Here is a 13,530-nt window from a genome sequence, read left to right as displayed (position 1 = left end):
AACAAGTTGTTTGGCTCCACAAGTTTCAGTTTCAGGCCAGGTACCCGAATTCACCCAGGTACTGTTGCACACTACCATAGTTCTTTGGAAATTGAATAGCTCCTTGAACACCTGGTTGCTTGACAAGAAACTTGATGTGTTTGTTCTCTACATTGGTGAATGCAGCCACTAACTGTCCATTGTGGATAAACTCCAGACCAACTCTTCTTTCAATTTAATCTTTGTTCTTCGCAGGGCATCAATAATGGTGTCCCTTATAAAATGTTAGTTTAAAGAGTTTAAGTTATTTCAATTTTCCCATTTCATAGGGCACTGTGGTTGCCAGATTCACTTTCAAACTTATCATGGAAATGTAAATCAATACCAGTGAAACGTCAGCCCCTTGAATTGTTGATAGAAAATTTATTTAAATGCATATTGAAACATCAGTTGAGGAATATTTTTTTCCCACTTTGTGAACCTAACATACTTTGCTGCCATTTGTTTATTGCTTGGTCATTCAATGTCTTGATCACATCAAGTAATTTATTTTTCAGGTATTGTGTATCTTAATCTAAAAACTTAACTGTTTGCTTTTTGGAGCCCTTTTGCGGCATATTTAGATAGGCAGGAAATGTTCCACATTTTATGGTAAATAGTTCTGCATAGTTTTAAGGAACATTGCAGCCAAATCTAATTGAATATGAGACTAAAATATGCTGTTTGACATTTTGTGAATTTAAAGACTATTAATATTGTTTGCGCTTGTTTTAAAAGGCTCAAGGTTGGCACTCAAAAGTGTTCCTTCTATGATCTTATTCTTTAAAGATTACCTTCGGAGAATTGGATCAAGGCCAGTTTTTTCTTCTATCTTCTTTCCCCAGTGCCCTCTGAGAATGGAGTCGCTTTGGTTTTGCGCAATGTTGAATGATGAAACAGTTCCTAAACCAGGCAGCCACAATGAGTACTTCATGGTGCTTGTTTACAAACATGGGCATGAGGGGGCTCGTAAGCATCTGAGCATTGTTTCATGCTTAAGTGTTATTATAAATAATCTATTTCTCTAAGAGAGTGTTCTTTTCTTGTTGGTCATTCAAAAATTGTTGGAATAGCTTGTTTGAGCTGTTGGATAGACGCAGAACATTTGATGAGGCCCTCCTGGGGAGAGGAGTCCTTGTTCCCTTTACATATTTGCTCGTGTTTCCTTTTTCCCCAAATTACTTTCAAACTTGTTCCCAGCTTTTTGATCCCTAAAATTTAAATTGGTTTTCTTCCCTTGTTCCCTAAAATATTTTGATATTGTTAAAAAAACCAGTGAGGAACATTAAATTTTAGTTACCTAAATTTTGAAATTTTAGATACGAGATATTTTATTCATATTCTTACATTTTTATGTATATATATTTTTTTCTTTAATATTATTTTGTGGAAAACCTGTAAAATAGCTTCAGCTAAGTGTTTCTATCCACGTTAAATAAAGATTATGTATGTATGTATGTATGTTACTCTGTTCCCCAGTTTAAATTAGCCATGTTCTTTTCTTCCCCAAACCCCTGGGAGTGCCTCTTTGTTGATGTTGATTCTCTTATTGGCCTAATAGCAATTCACTGTTGAATTGCAAGACACAGCAAGTTCTTATTTGGGATTGAGGGAAAAATAAATTTTCGCACAATAAAAGAAACACAATTTTGACTGCCCCTTCTAGATCTTGCTCTTTTCAGACAGGAGGAATGAGCTTGTTTGCACCTTTCTGGCGACCTGCGGGAGGGCAAGCTCTAGAAACTCTTCCTTAGCGAGCCTTCCACTGAAAAACTTTCCAAGTCTGGCTTTCTGGTGTTAGGGGCCGAGGTTTTTGTGCAAAATTCATCAGCGGCTTCCTTGCAGCTTCTAAAAGGTGTTCCTTCGGGAAATGGTTAGTAAACGTTTTGTAGTGCTTATACAAATTTTCGCTACTTGAAAATGTATGTTCACGCGAAAAAAATATCAGCTTGACAATTTTTCTTTCCCGATACTCCATTTAAAATGAACGTGAGCGCCATTAGTAATAAAGGGCCAGAAAACCATTTAAAACATTTTGTGGCAATTTTTTTGTCAACAAACTTGGGTTATCGGCGAGCAGAATTCGAACGTGACCTGTTGTGCTTTGGCTTTTATTTGTGCTTTTTCTAACTATCCTAAGACGAATTCAGGCTTGTATTTTCGAAAAAAGTGCAAGAAGACGGCAAAAAAGTATCGAAATTTAATTGATTAAAATTCGCGAATAAAGACTTTAACCGCGTCCTTGCGTAGATCAACAACAATGTCATTTACGAACAACCGAAATGCACTGTTTCCGGTGAAGGGGCAAATGATTGACAGGATAGCACAGTTTTGACTGCCGCGCGCACTGCGGGCGCAGGTTCCGTATGCAAGGAGGAGTTCATACTCTGAGCAATACTGAAGTCGTCTGTCAGGACGCGATTATCAACCAAATCAATTCGCGCGCTCTGATTGGTCAATCAGCTATGTTTTATTGTGCCAGCAAACTCATGGAAAAATCGCGCGTCTTCTGAATTATTATATAAAAGCAATATACCACAGGTTTCTATGGTTTATAGGCATGATAAACCACTTGGGATGTTGGAAAAACACTCGAAGAATTCGTAAATCACTCGCCTGCGGCTCGTGATTTACGAATTCTTCTTGTGTCACCCTACCAACATCCTGCGTGGTTTATCAGCCTATAAACCATAGAAACTTGTGGTCTATTGCTTAAATAAACCATAGAAACTTTTGGTCTATTGCTTAACTAACAAAATGAAATCGTTAGTTCCTCTTCTCTTGGATTAAACAAAATTTCGGAAAGGTTTAGGGTTATCGTTTTCTTGCAGATCAAGGGCTAATTTTTTTTTATGTATGACGATCGAGCTGTCTTGCAGTGTCTCCGACAGAATTGTTCATCATAGTTACCGGTATTTTTCCCACACGGCCGTTTTGTTGCTTCTGCGGGCATGCTTATTCAATGATATCTTCCTCTTGCAGAAGGCAATGACCAACAAGTTCCTTAGTGACCCAGTGAGCGTTGAGTTTCTTTTTACTCCCTCTGAAAAACAAAAGTACCTCAGTTTATTATAACCTGATGTAAAAAAGTGAAACGTGAATAAATGCATTGTATTGTATTATTATTGTATTGTATGGAATTCTAAATATGACGAACTGTTTTGAAAATTGACGATATGCACCGAGACTTTTCGTAGCAAAATACTTTGGTAACGTCGCCATACTTGACTTCTTTAATCCTCAATACAAAGAGTGGGTACAGGAAAGTGGAAGGCGCTGGGAACGAGATTGTTTTGACCCATACAAAATATCGGTGTGTGTGGAAATGGTACCTTACTCTTACGCAAAGACTTTCTTTTCTCTCCCCTAAAATAATCTGGCCGCAAATCAAGCGAGTGGAAAGCAAAGTATCTGGGAAAAGTTAACAGTATTTGTGGTCACGTGCCAAGCTGTTTGAAAAACTGACATTCGGTAAACTCATCGGAAGTATTCGGTTTCCGAATTTGGCGGCTACCATGGAGAACCGTATTTGACAATGGCGATTAGTAGAAAAACTTTCCACAAATACACACTGCATTTTCGTGCTTTGCGGTGGACCAAAAGTGGTAGGGAAAGCTGATTTGTCATCTTTCCTGTTTACAGGCCAGTTTTGTGTTGAGGTTGGAAATACAACTGGATGCTAAAAATGTTTAAACGTTTGTTCAACAAGAAACGCACACGAATAGAAATCTCGAAGCCACAGAACTTCGAGCACCGATTCCACACTGGCTATGACAAGGAGACTGGCAAATTTCAAGGTCTACCACCGCAATGGGAAGCCTTGCTTGGGATTCAAAGAGAAACACCAAAACGACCAAAGCCGATCATCGACCCAGAAATAATTACCCAAGTCTCACCTATTCGTAAATCTCAATGGAATTTGATGAACTCTGGAAAACCAGACACAAAATTTATTTCCGTCTCCAGGTCCAATTCGCTTCGAAATTCGTTTCGAGTAACTCCTAATGTTAGACCTGTGTCAAAGTATCGCGAAAGGTTAACTCCTGAAGTTGACGAATTCGAAGAAATCGATTTTGGGCTGACATCGAACGGAAACGTTCCAAACCCGAACTTTAGCGAACAGAACATCAACCGCCGCCGATTTTCCCAAGGTTACGAACGGTCTCCTTCTGAAAGAAACATCATCCAACGACAAAGTGTTCCCGCTATACAGAGAGAAACATCAGCTAGTTCGGATTATGGCTCGGCGAGTACAGATTCAGCCGGAGAAAACGCTGGCGATGATCTTGGAAGTTCCTCGAAGACGAGACTCATGTACTCCGATTCACTTGTTACTCATGAACAGTTCCGTAAGGCCTTGGAATTGGTCGTTACCTCGAATAGTGCGCCAGAAAATCTCGAAAATTTTATTAAAATTGGCGAGGGTTCTACTGGAGTAGTCTGTCTCGCCCGAGACAACAAAACGAGAAGACAAGTCGCTGTGAAAAAAATGGATCTGAAAAAGCAACAACGAAGAGAACTTTTGTTTAACGAGGTAGGATAAACAAATGCTGAAGAACTAACATTTGATATCTTGCATTGTTTGGCGACTTTTAGCATTTTTTGCGGTCAGTCGCTTATGTAGTTTTTTTCCTGGATCAACTCCAAATCACGAATCGAAATTAAAGCTATTTTAAATTAGGCAACTCGAAATCAAATCGCATCGGGTCTTTGACAAACTTTCCGCAAATTTGATTGTTTCTTTTTCTTGTTTGAAAATAGTCGTTATCTAGTTTCTCATCACCCGTCAAAATCTTTAAAAGTTTTAATGTTTTCAACATCGTTTGCATTTGTAACTTGTTGTAATTGAATATGCCAGCAAGTTGGTCCATAACTACCTGTAATCAATTAGTGTTAAATTTCACTTTGTCATACGTTGTTTTCTTTAATTGAATGTCAATTTCGGACAGTCTTGTTCAATCGGAATGTTCAGCGTTCTTGGAGCGATTGTAGAATACGCATCCATTGTTGCCTTCCCTTACAGTCTCCCAAAACACAATATTTGTTATGAAGCGATTTTGTTACCGATTTGTCAAGCCATATTTTAGTTTGGCGTAAGAAGCTGGCTTCAAAAATCAGCATGCCAAAAAATCAGAATTCATCGGAAATGTGTTAATTTTTCTTCCTCGCCAACATTTTTGCCATGCAATACTCACGTGAAAGTAATTCTTTGTTTTACAGGGTGGTGTCATTTCAAAACATAAAAATGAAAGAATTTATTTCCTTTTGTGCTGCACAAGAACAATATCTTTTTTTTTCCTGAATAAAACAAAAAAACAAAAACAAGAACCGACAGTGATGTATTGATAAATTGATTTCTGGATGAATTCCCAACGTTGAATATTTTGCTAAAAATGTGAAAGTTCATGGAAATTTGCTGTAGGAATTAGAGGAGGAAAATACAACTTACATTGTGGAGTGGACCTACCAGTAAACAGGGGCACCCAACGTCAATTTTCGGAAATATCTGTTCGGAAGACGATTTGAGATCTAGAATTTTTCGGAACCGTTGTAGTAAAGTTTCTTGCTTCCCTGCCTGTCCTAGGATTTTCGAACATCATCTAAAAAATGGTATAATTGCCCATTTTTAACTGATTTTCACCCTTAAAAGGTCACCTAGAATTTTCGGGAGCCTTTTTTCTGGCTGATTTTTCAAAAAGGTAAGTTTTGATCCCTATAATTTTCGGATCACTAGATTTTGAACTATATTCTCTTTGGGTGCCCCTAAGTAAATTTCTTCTTCATTACCCAGACTCCCTCTTGTGAAGTCCTGTTGTTGCATTCCTTATCCAGTGAGTAGGAGCAAATAGGTTAATGTTGCAAAATAACAGTTACTATTCTCAGTGGTAATAATAATAAATGTCCTTGAACTCAGTGAAGGTTTATTATAGGTGGTGATTATGAGGGATTATCCTCATCCCAACATCGTGGAGATGTATGGCAGTTATTTAGTTGGAGATGAACTCTGGGTTGTGATGGAATTCCTTGAAGGAGGATCCTTAACAGATATCATTACTCACACAAGGTAAGGAAACCACTACCACACTTTTTTTTTGTTGGTAAGTTGAACATGTTTTACCTAACCTGCGATCAGGCTCTATTTTAGTTTTGTGTGGTACGTACTGTGGTGTTAGCGAAACACAAAACAGAGCCTGACCAAATTCCTCTTCAAAATTCCTCCTGCCCACTTTTTTTGATTGATTGACATGTACTTCATTGGCCAATCAGATTTACTTCCATTACACAATACATGTGTGGATGACAGATGCATGCTATTTTGTTTTGACCAGAGTTATTTACCATAGGAGGAATTGTAGATGAATGCGAAAGTTACCTTTGCGTTCAATTTAAGAAAAACACGTTTAAAGCATGGGGAATGTCACTTTCTCTACCTTTCGAAGGCTATATTGCCGCAAAGGCCGGTGTAATTCTTCCTCTGAACTTTACTAAGCTTGACATTTTAATTTGTAAGCGAGATAACCTAGCATTTTTGTCGTTCGACGGTTTGGCAATAGATGTTTAAAGAAAAAAAGAGAAATACAGTATACATGTTTTAATGTGGTTTTTTTCGGGTAATCTTGAATTGCAGTGTAAATTCTAGAATTGAGCGCAGTAAAATCATGATAAGTGAGCTTTACATGAATTGTACGTTAATTTTTTTTTGTTTCTGGAACTTGCGAGTTTTACGTCAACTCAACTGGAAATATTATGAAGCAATCTTGACTCCAAATTGTACAAACAAACCATCATGTACAGTAAGTAAATAAAGCCGTTTGATATACAGTTATTCAAAACATGCATTCATGTAACTTGCGATTTTAGCGGCGTATATACGTCCTTGTCTTATCCAGGAAACCAATATGCATTGGCTTTCATTGCCATTTGAAAGAACCAGCTACATTGTACTTAGCTTTCAAAACATCAAGGAAGTGAGTGCCAATGTAATTTCAACCACACGGCCACAGAACTTGATGTAACAGAATCACTCATGTCACTCTTTCGAGAGATTCAAACCCAATTCTGGACAAGTTATGAGATGTTTCAGATGGCATATCTCCATTTGTACAAATAAAATCAAGTTGCACTGTTCACGTTATTGTAACAAAAAAAAGGCAGCAAATTTCTTCATGCGCTGATGGCGTATCAGTCTTGAGGACTTCACGAGAGCTGTGCACAATCACGATGACGTTTTCACTTCTGGTGTTTTAACAGCCAATCAGATCAATCTGGCCCAATTTTAGCAAGCGACGACATAAGAGAACATATGCGCGAAGTTAAAAATGGGTTTGATCGCAGGTTATGTTTTACCCCACTCCTCACATAACAACATTTCCCAAATTCCCAATTCTGCACAAATTCAGGAGACAAATAATTACGATTATAAATCATTCATGACCTCCCAGTATCCAGGCAGGTGGCAATTGACACAAAATATGTGAAGATTTGACATCTCCAGAAGTGGGCATCTCTGTGCTCTGTGGAGTTGTTGCTTAAATTTTGATTTATTTTGTTTAGTTTATCTGAGGAGCAGGTTTCCTGTGTATGCCGTTCTGTGCTCAAGGCCTTAGCATTTCTTCATCCTCAAGGAGTCATACACAGGGATATCAAGAGTGACAGTATTCTTCTAACTCCAAGTGGACTGGTTAGTTTTACTATTTTTATTTCTGTTCAATCCTTTTTAATTATGAGTTATTAATTAATTAATTAATTCATATTTATTAATTAAGGATATTAATAATTATTATAAATTATCAATAAATAAAGTAATAAATTAATAATTAGAGTTGAAGTTGATTGACCAGCTCTCAGTTGGATTTAATCAATAGCTCAGGTGGTAGAGCTGTGCAGCTCAAATCACATGGTCATAGGTTTTTTAATCCTGTTCAATCCTGGATTTTTTCAGGGTTGCTTGCAAGTTCATAAATTGCTTATGTACCTGTGATGATTATCTTTTTTACTTTCATTTCATGACCATTCGACAGTTGAAATTCTAAGAAAATGTCAAATATTCTAAAAATTGCTTTATTCGCCTCTTATGGGATGATGTAACTCATACCCACAATCAATCAGCTCCCTGGTAGCTTAAAGGGGCTATGTCATGTAATTTTAGAGTGTTTAGGGGAAATCTTTAGTTAATCATGAGTTTAAAACTCGAAATGGGAATGCAGGATTTCTTTACTGATAAAATTATTGTTACATCACAAACAAGATAATTCTGAGCAAAAACAACCTGTATCCAAAAACGTCGGGCCAACCTTTTTCAAGATTACCAAATGCAGTCTGTTTCAATCCTGTCCATCCATGCTTATTTTTCCTTTTGTTATATATATTTTTTATGTTTTTGAACTGTTTTAAGTGGTTATTGCAATGTTTCATTCTCCTTTTCGGGCGTCATGAAATTACATCATTTTGCATGACATACACTGTACATTGTAGCAGACGGTCATTGGTTTGAATTTTGTTCAAGTTTTTTCCAGGCCTGCTTGTTTAATAAGTTGTTGTTGTTGTTAAGTAAGTTCATTTTATACAAAATTACTGTTTGAGGAAGTTTGAATTCTATCCTGTGAGGGATTTTAATTTTGTTTTCAAGTGAGAGGTTTGTTTAATTTACTGGCACAGTGCCAATTATTGAAAATGATTTCAGGAGGTCATTAAATAATTTTCACTTTTTTATCCTCCAGGTAAAGCTTTCTGATTTTGGTTTTTGTGCTCAAGTGACAGAAGAAATGCCAAGACGAAAGTCACTTGTGGGAACTCCATATTGGATGGCACCGGAAGTTATATCAAGGAATCCCTATGGCCCTGAAGTGAGAATTAGTTTCTTTTTCTTGAGGAACACTTACTTGATGCTTACTTTTGTAAATCAGTGGTTTCAATACAAATGTAGGAACCAACAGCTGACAAAAAGAGTTGACTACTTCACTCAGAGAAGTGTGCTACTTTTTTCCCTAAATTGGAGTAATCAACCCATTGACACCTCAAGCACCACAGGCCCTAGGTTCAGCCATAAAAATCCGGATTTTTTGGGAGACTTTAAGATGCTGAAAATGTTTAGATAAATTTAGCAAGTTTCAAGATTTTTAGATCATTTATAGCCAAAAAATAATTTGTAAAGTGCAATAAAAATTAAATTAGAGATTGAAATAATGCTTTTAATTTCAAATGAGGGGGCAGAACCCCTCTACTGTGGCAGAACAAACTTTAAGAGGTTTCATGGCTCCATGCACAGTGGTTTTACCATGCAGTTATGCTTCCCACAATTCTGTGGCAGTTAGTTATGGCAGAGGCATACTTACATACAGTCTCAACAATCGGTTATCCACAAAAGCTATTGTGTAGGTGGCTTGTTTTAACTTATAAGGATTTTGATATTGATATTTTGCATGAAAATTTTGGGATTTTTCGGTAATATTTTGAGATTTTTAGAACATTTTTGGGGATTATCGGGATAGATTTTTTGTGATTATTGTAGCTACATGTAAGCCTAGGACACCCCCAGTTGATGAGTTAATCATAAATGATAATCGCCTGGGCCCGGTTGTTCAAAAGCCGATTAACGTTAATCCTAGATTACAAATTCACCAAGGAGTTCATTTCTGTACTCCCAAGTGCTTTTCAACGCTGATATTCGTCAAAATTTTACATTAGAGGAGGTCAATCTTGAAAAACAAAAATAAACAAAAGAAACTTTCACCAAAAAGTTGAAAACATGAAGCAAAAGTTTACGCTAATCCTGGATTAAGTTAATCGGCTTTCGAACAACCGGGCCCTGGTGTTAGACAGAGTAAAATCTGTCTCACTCCCAGGGGTGAATGGGTAAGACAGATTCTGTCAAACCTAAGGCAGCATTTACATGAATGTGGTTTCACATTTTGACACTGCGACAATGCGGTTTGGAAGTGTTTACATGGAATCGTTTTTGCCTGAAAATCAAGGGTGTCTGGAAAACAAAGACCTCTAAGAGCCCTGTTATAAAGACCCTAACCCTAATTAAACTAGGCCTTGGCCTAGGCCAAGGACAAAACTTGTCCCTGGCATTTGTGTTGTGCATGCAAATATTTCTGCCAATGTAAGCTTGCCCAGAAAATACTGTAGTATCTTCAAAGCCAATCATAGTTTGTGGGACAATCGCATTTAATTTACGGTAACCCTTTCCCTCCTCGTCTAACACCAGACAATTTTACTGGTGAATGGGTTAACCCTTGACTCCCAGGAGTGATACTTAACGGATTTTATTTTTTTCTCATTGTGCAAGTGGGCAAAATTCTGTGGATCCTGCAATTTGATTGGCTCTGGAAGTGGTGTTTCCAAGCAGCAGGTTCTGCTCCACTTGTTTTCCTTTTTGCTGGAGGTAGCAAAACACCCTGTAACTAGTGCCACATTATCAGCTGAGACCACAAAGTCACCCTTTGCTCTTTTCTAAACAAACTATGCCAGCGGTGACGTACGTGAAAATTGAGCCTGCAATCGTTTCATGGAAAATACAGGTGGTCAAAGATGGCACCCAAACTTGAGATTTCATTGCTAAGGAAAGCTGATGTTTATTCCTTATTTTCTGGAAGTTTCATTGAATGAAAAGTGATCAGAGCAAAAGTACATTATACATTATATTTGATGGCATTCATGAAAAGGAATTTATTAAAACTTCACTTGTCCAATGGACAACCTTTGGAGTTATCATACTCATCCAGACAGGTTTTTAGTCATCTGGGAATATAATTCCGTAAGACTCTTGGTGGGATGCGCAACACATCTCCTCAAAATTCTTCATGAAATAACTATGGGCTAAACTGCAGAATACCTGGCCAGTCATTTGCATATAGAAAAGTGAATGACAATCAAAATTTAATAAAGATAACTGAAAAGATTTGGGGCTGGGTCAAGATGAATAGGACATGAGAAGATTGGATCAAGGAAACACAAAACAAGATGGCGTTGAACTAGAAAGTTGTGCAGTTTATCAGCAAATATGTACAATGCATTGATGTGATTTCCTTGCTTTTTTTCCAGGCTGACATCTGGTCTCTTGGAATCATGGTACTTGAAATGATTAATGGAGAGCCACCTTATTTCAGTGAGCCTCCCTTGCAAGCAATGAGAAAACTCAGAGACATGGATCCACCAATCACAAGAATCAATGAAGAGGTACCGGTATGTATAATTATATACTATGCTCTATAGTGCAATTCTGCCTCAACAAGGCTCTTCTTTCAAACAGTTAGTCACCCCAAGCTGATTGCAAAGGTTATCCTAGTCTGAGCCAGGGTAACTGCAGCTGTTAAAGATTTCTTAAAGACAACTTGCTCACCTGGGAAATCATTTTGGTGGTTTCCATTCTGTTTTGGCAATACTTGCAAATTGTCATCGATTAACAAGCACAATCATGTAGTTGTCCCTTCCTGAGTTTAACGCCCAAGTCGCCAGTGGAGGGTAGGTGCCCAAGAAGCCTGGGGGCTGCAACCGCAGTCACATCCCCAAGGCGCTAGAACACCCGACTGGCCTGCCCAACCCGCAACCAAGCCACGAGCCCCCCGTGCCAGGCCCCCCTCAGGCACCCGTCACACTTGAGCGAGATAGCTCAGTGGAAACAAAAACCACTAAACTCCTAATCCGACTCACAGCGCCACGCCAACAGAGCAACAAATACGCTGCAAACACATGGGACAACAACGCATGCACTAAGCAGGAATACCGCTGAACAATGTCAGCCCCAGGGCTCCCACAACCTAAAGAGTGCTGCAAACGCTACAAAAACGCATCAAAAAGGCTAACAAACGCCTGCAAAAAACGCTACTGACTGGGCTAGCTCTCGGTCGTAAACCATGTAACTATAACAAACGCTACAGAACGCACCAAAACGCGAAACAACGCTACCAGACGGCCAAGACACTAACAACCGCCTGCAAAACACTACTGACCAGACTATCTCCAAGTCGTTAACGGTGTTAAATTTCATATAACTATATGCACTGTTGATTAGTGCACTGTTAATTAATCCCCTTGGTAGTCTGGCAAGATTTGTGTTGCGAATTGGCTCAGATTTCGAAATCAATCATTGGAAAAAATTGTATTGACGCAACAAGGTTCCATGTTTTGTGAGTCAATAAATCAATGAGTCATGAGTCAATGAGACTCACAGTCAATATAGCAATAATTTATTGATTAAGCCTAAGCCCTTGTTTCAGTGATTAGGCCTAAGCATTCTTGGAAATTTAGCTTTCATTTTATGGTTTGGTTAACTGCACTAACTCATTGACTCATTGACTCGTACACTGTAAATAGTGTACACTCTGACCCAACCGATCGATCATCGATTATTGAGCAAGTTTAAATAGAGTGTCTTAGAACCAAAGCCAAAATAATTACTTTGGCCAATCAAAAAGTACGGAGACAATCCAGTAAACAAGTCAAAACTCTAAGTAATTACACATAGCCGACAAAAAGCGCCGGAAAATGTGCACACGGAAGCCAAGATTGGTTTTGGTTTCACTTCTGATTGGTCGAAAAAATGACGTAAGAACTTTGAACCAACCACTGAGTGAAGCAATGCAAAACCAAAGTAATTCACTAATTACTTCCGACACTAAATTGAAATCTGCTCTAATCGGAAAAATAATCAACTGAAGATAAAAACCCTGTACGTAGGCCCTAGAGTGGTTTTTAATATTATTTTGTTGATTAACATTGGTTTACGTAATGATGACCAGATGATCTATAAGGGTTTTAACCTGATGATTAATAAAGGTCTTAAACAGCCCTTAGCATTATTGGTCAAATAGTAATTTAGGTTCTGGAATGATGAAAATAATGAGATAATCTTTTTGCAAATTATGTGAATGAAAATACAAAATGGCGCTGGACAGTTCGTGTGTTTTGAAACAACACAAAAAAGAATGAAACTAATGAGAAAAGGGGGCTTCAGTAGATGTTAGCTGTAAGTTGTAAATTCCAAAAAAGATGACACAAATTTTAATATCTTTTATTTGTCACCAATATTTATTAAAATTTTTCTGTGATAATCGATTGTGTATGATTCATAATCAATTGTCGCATCGATCAATGATTGCATTATTATAATCGATAATCAGGACACGTCTACATGCGAGACACTCTACCTGCTTGTCAACAAAGTTTAAGGTTGTTTTTGCATTTCCTTTTGCAGATGTCTCCTCGACTGTTGTCATTTTTACAAAGGACTTTAGTGCGCAACCCAGCTCAAAGAGCCACAGCATTTGAACTCTTAAATCATTCTTTTATTCGTAGCACGTCAAATTCATCATCTCTGGCTGACATGATGAAGAGCTTTCGCCACAGTGTATGTTAGGGAAAACTTGTCAGAAATGACAATAATTTACTTAGGCATTCGTAGTCACTGATACTGTAGCTAGACCACTTCAAAATGATTGGTTGCTTCCTATGAATGGAAGTGAAGCTGTCTGCTAATTCAGATGCTGACCTAACCGCTTAAAGTCA

General features: G+C 37.9%; 1 protein-coding gene across 2 annotated transcripts; it reads left to right on the top strand.

The window, feature by feature from the left end:
• The first annotated feature begins 3,548 nt into the window (after nucleotides 1-3,548).
• Nucleotides 3,549-13,530, top strand: LOC138049048 (serine/threonine-protein kinase PAK mbt-like). Of its 2 annotated transcripts, none has more exons than XM_068895157.1 (6): nucleotides 3,549-4,552; nucleotides 5,949-6,082; nucleotides 7,573-7,699; nucleotides 8,739-8,864; nucleotides 11,068-11,202; nucleotides 13,220-13,530. In XM_068895157.1, the coding sequence occupies exons 1-6, from the start codon at nucleotides 3,695-3,697 to the stop codon at nucleotides 13,379-13,381; spliced, it is 1,542 nt and encodes a 513-aa protein (XP_068751258.1). In that variant the 5' UTR covers nucleotides 3,549-3,694; the 3' UTR covers nucleotides 13,382-13,530. The 2 variants fall into 2 exon arrangements, with proteins under 2 accessions (XP_068751258.1, XP_068751257.1); XM_068895156.1 differs by having other exon boundaries at nucleotides 11,068-11,208.

Source organism: Montipora capricornis, chromosome 5 (assembly GCF_036669925.1).
Source record: "Montipora capricornis isolate CH-2021 chromosome 5, ASM3666992v2, whole genome shotgun sequence".
Taxonomy (NCBI): Eukaryota; Metazoa; Cnidaria; class Anthozoa; order Scleractinia; family Acroporidae; genus Montipora; species Montipora capricornis.
Note: the sequence above shows the minus strand (reverse complement) of the source record. Positions and strands in the feature narration are given on the sequence as shown.

Coding starts and splice junctions, on each gene's coding strand:
- LOC138049048 (XM_068895156.1), top strand. CDS start 3,695: ATGCTAAAAATGTTTAAACGTTTGTTCAACAAGAAACGCACACGAATA. Junction 6,083..7,572: donor GATATCATTACTCACACAAG/GTAAGGAAACCA, acceptor TATTTTGTTTAG/TTTATCTGAGGAGCAGGTTT. Junction 11,209..13,219: donor GAATCAATGAAGAGGTACCG/GTATGTATAATT, acceptor TTCCTTTTGCAG/ATGTCTCCTCGACTGTTGTC.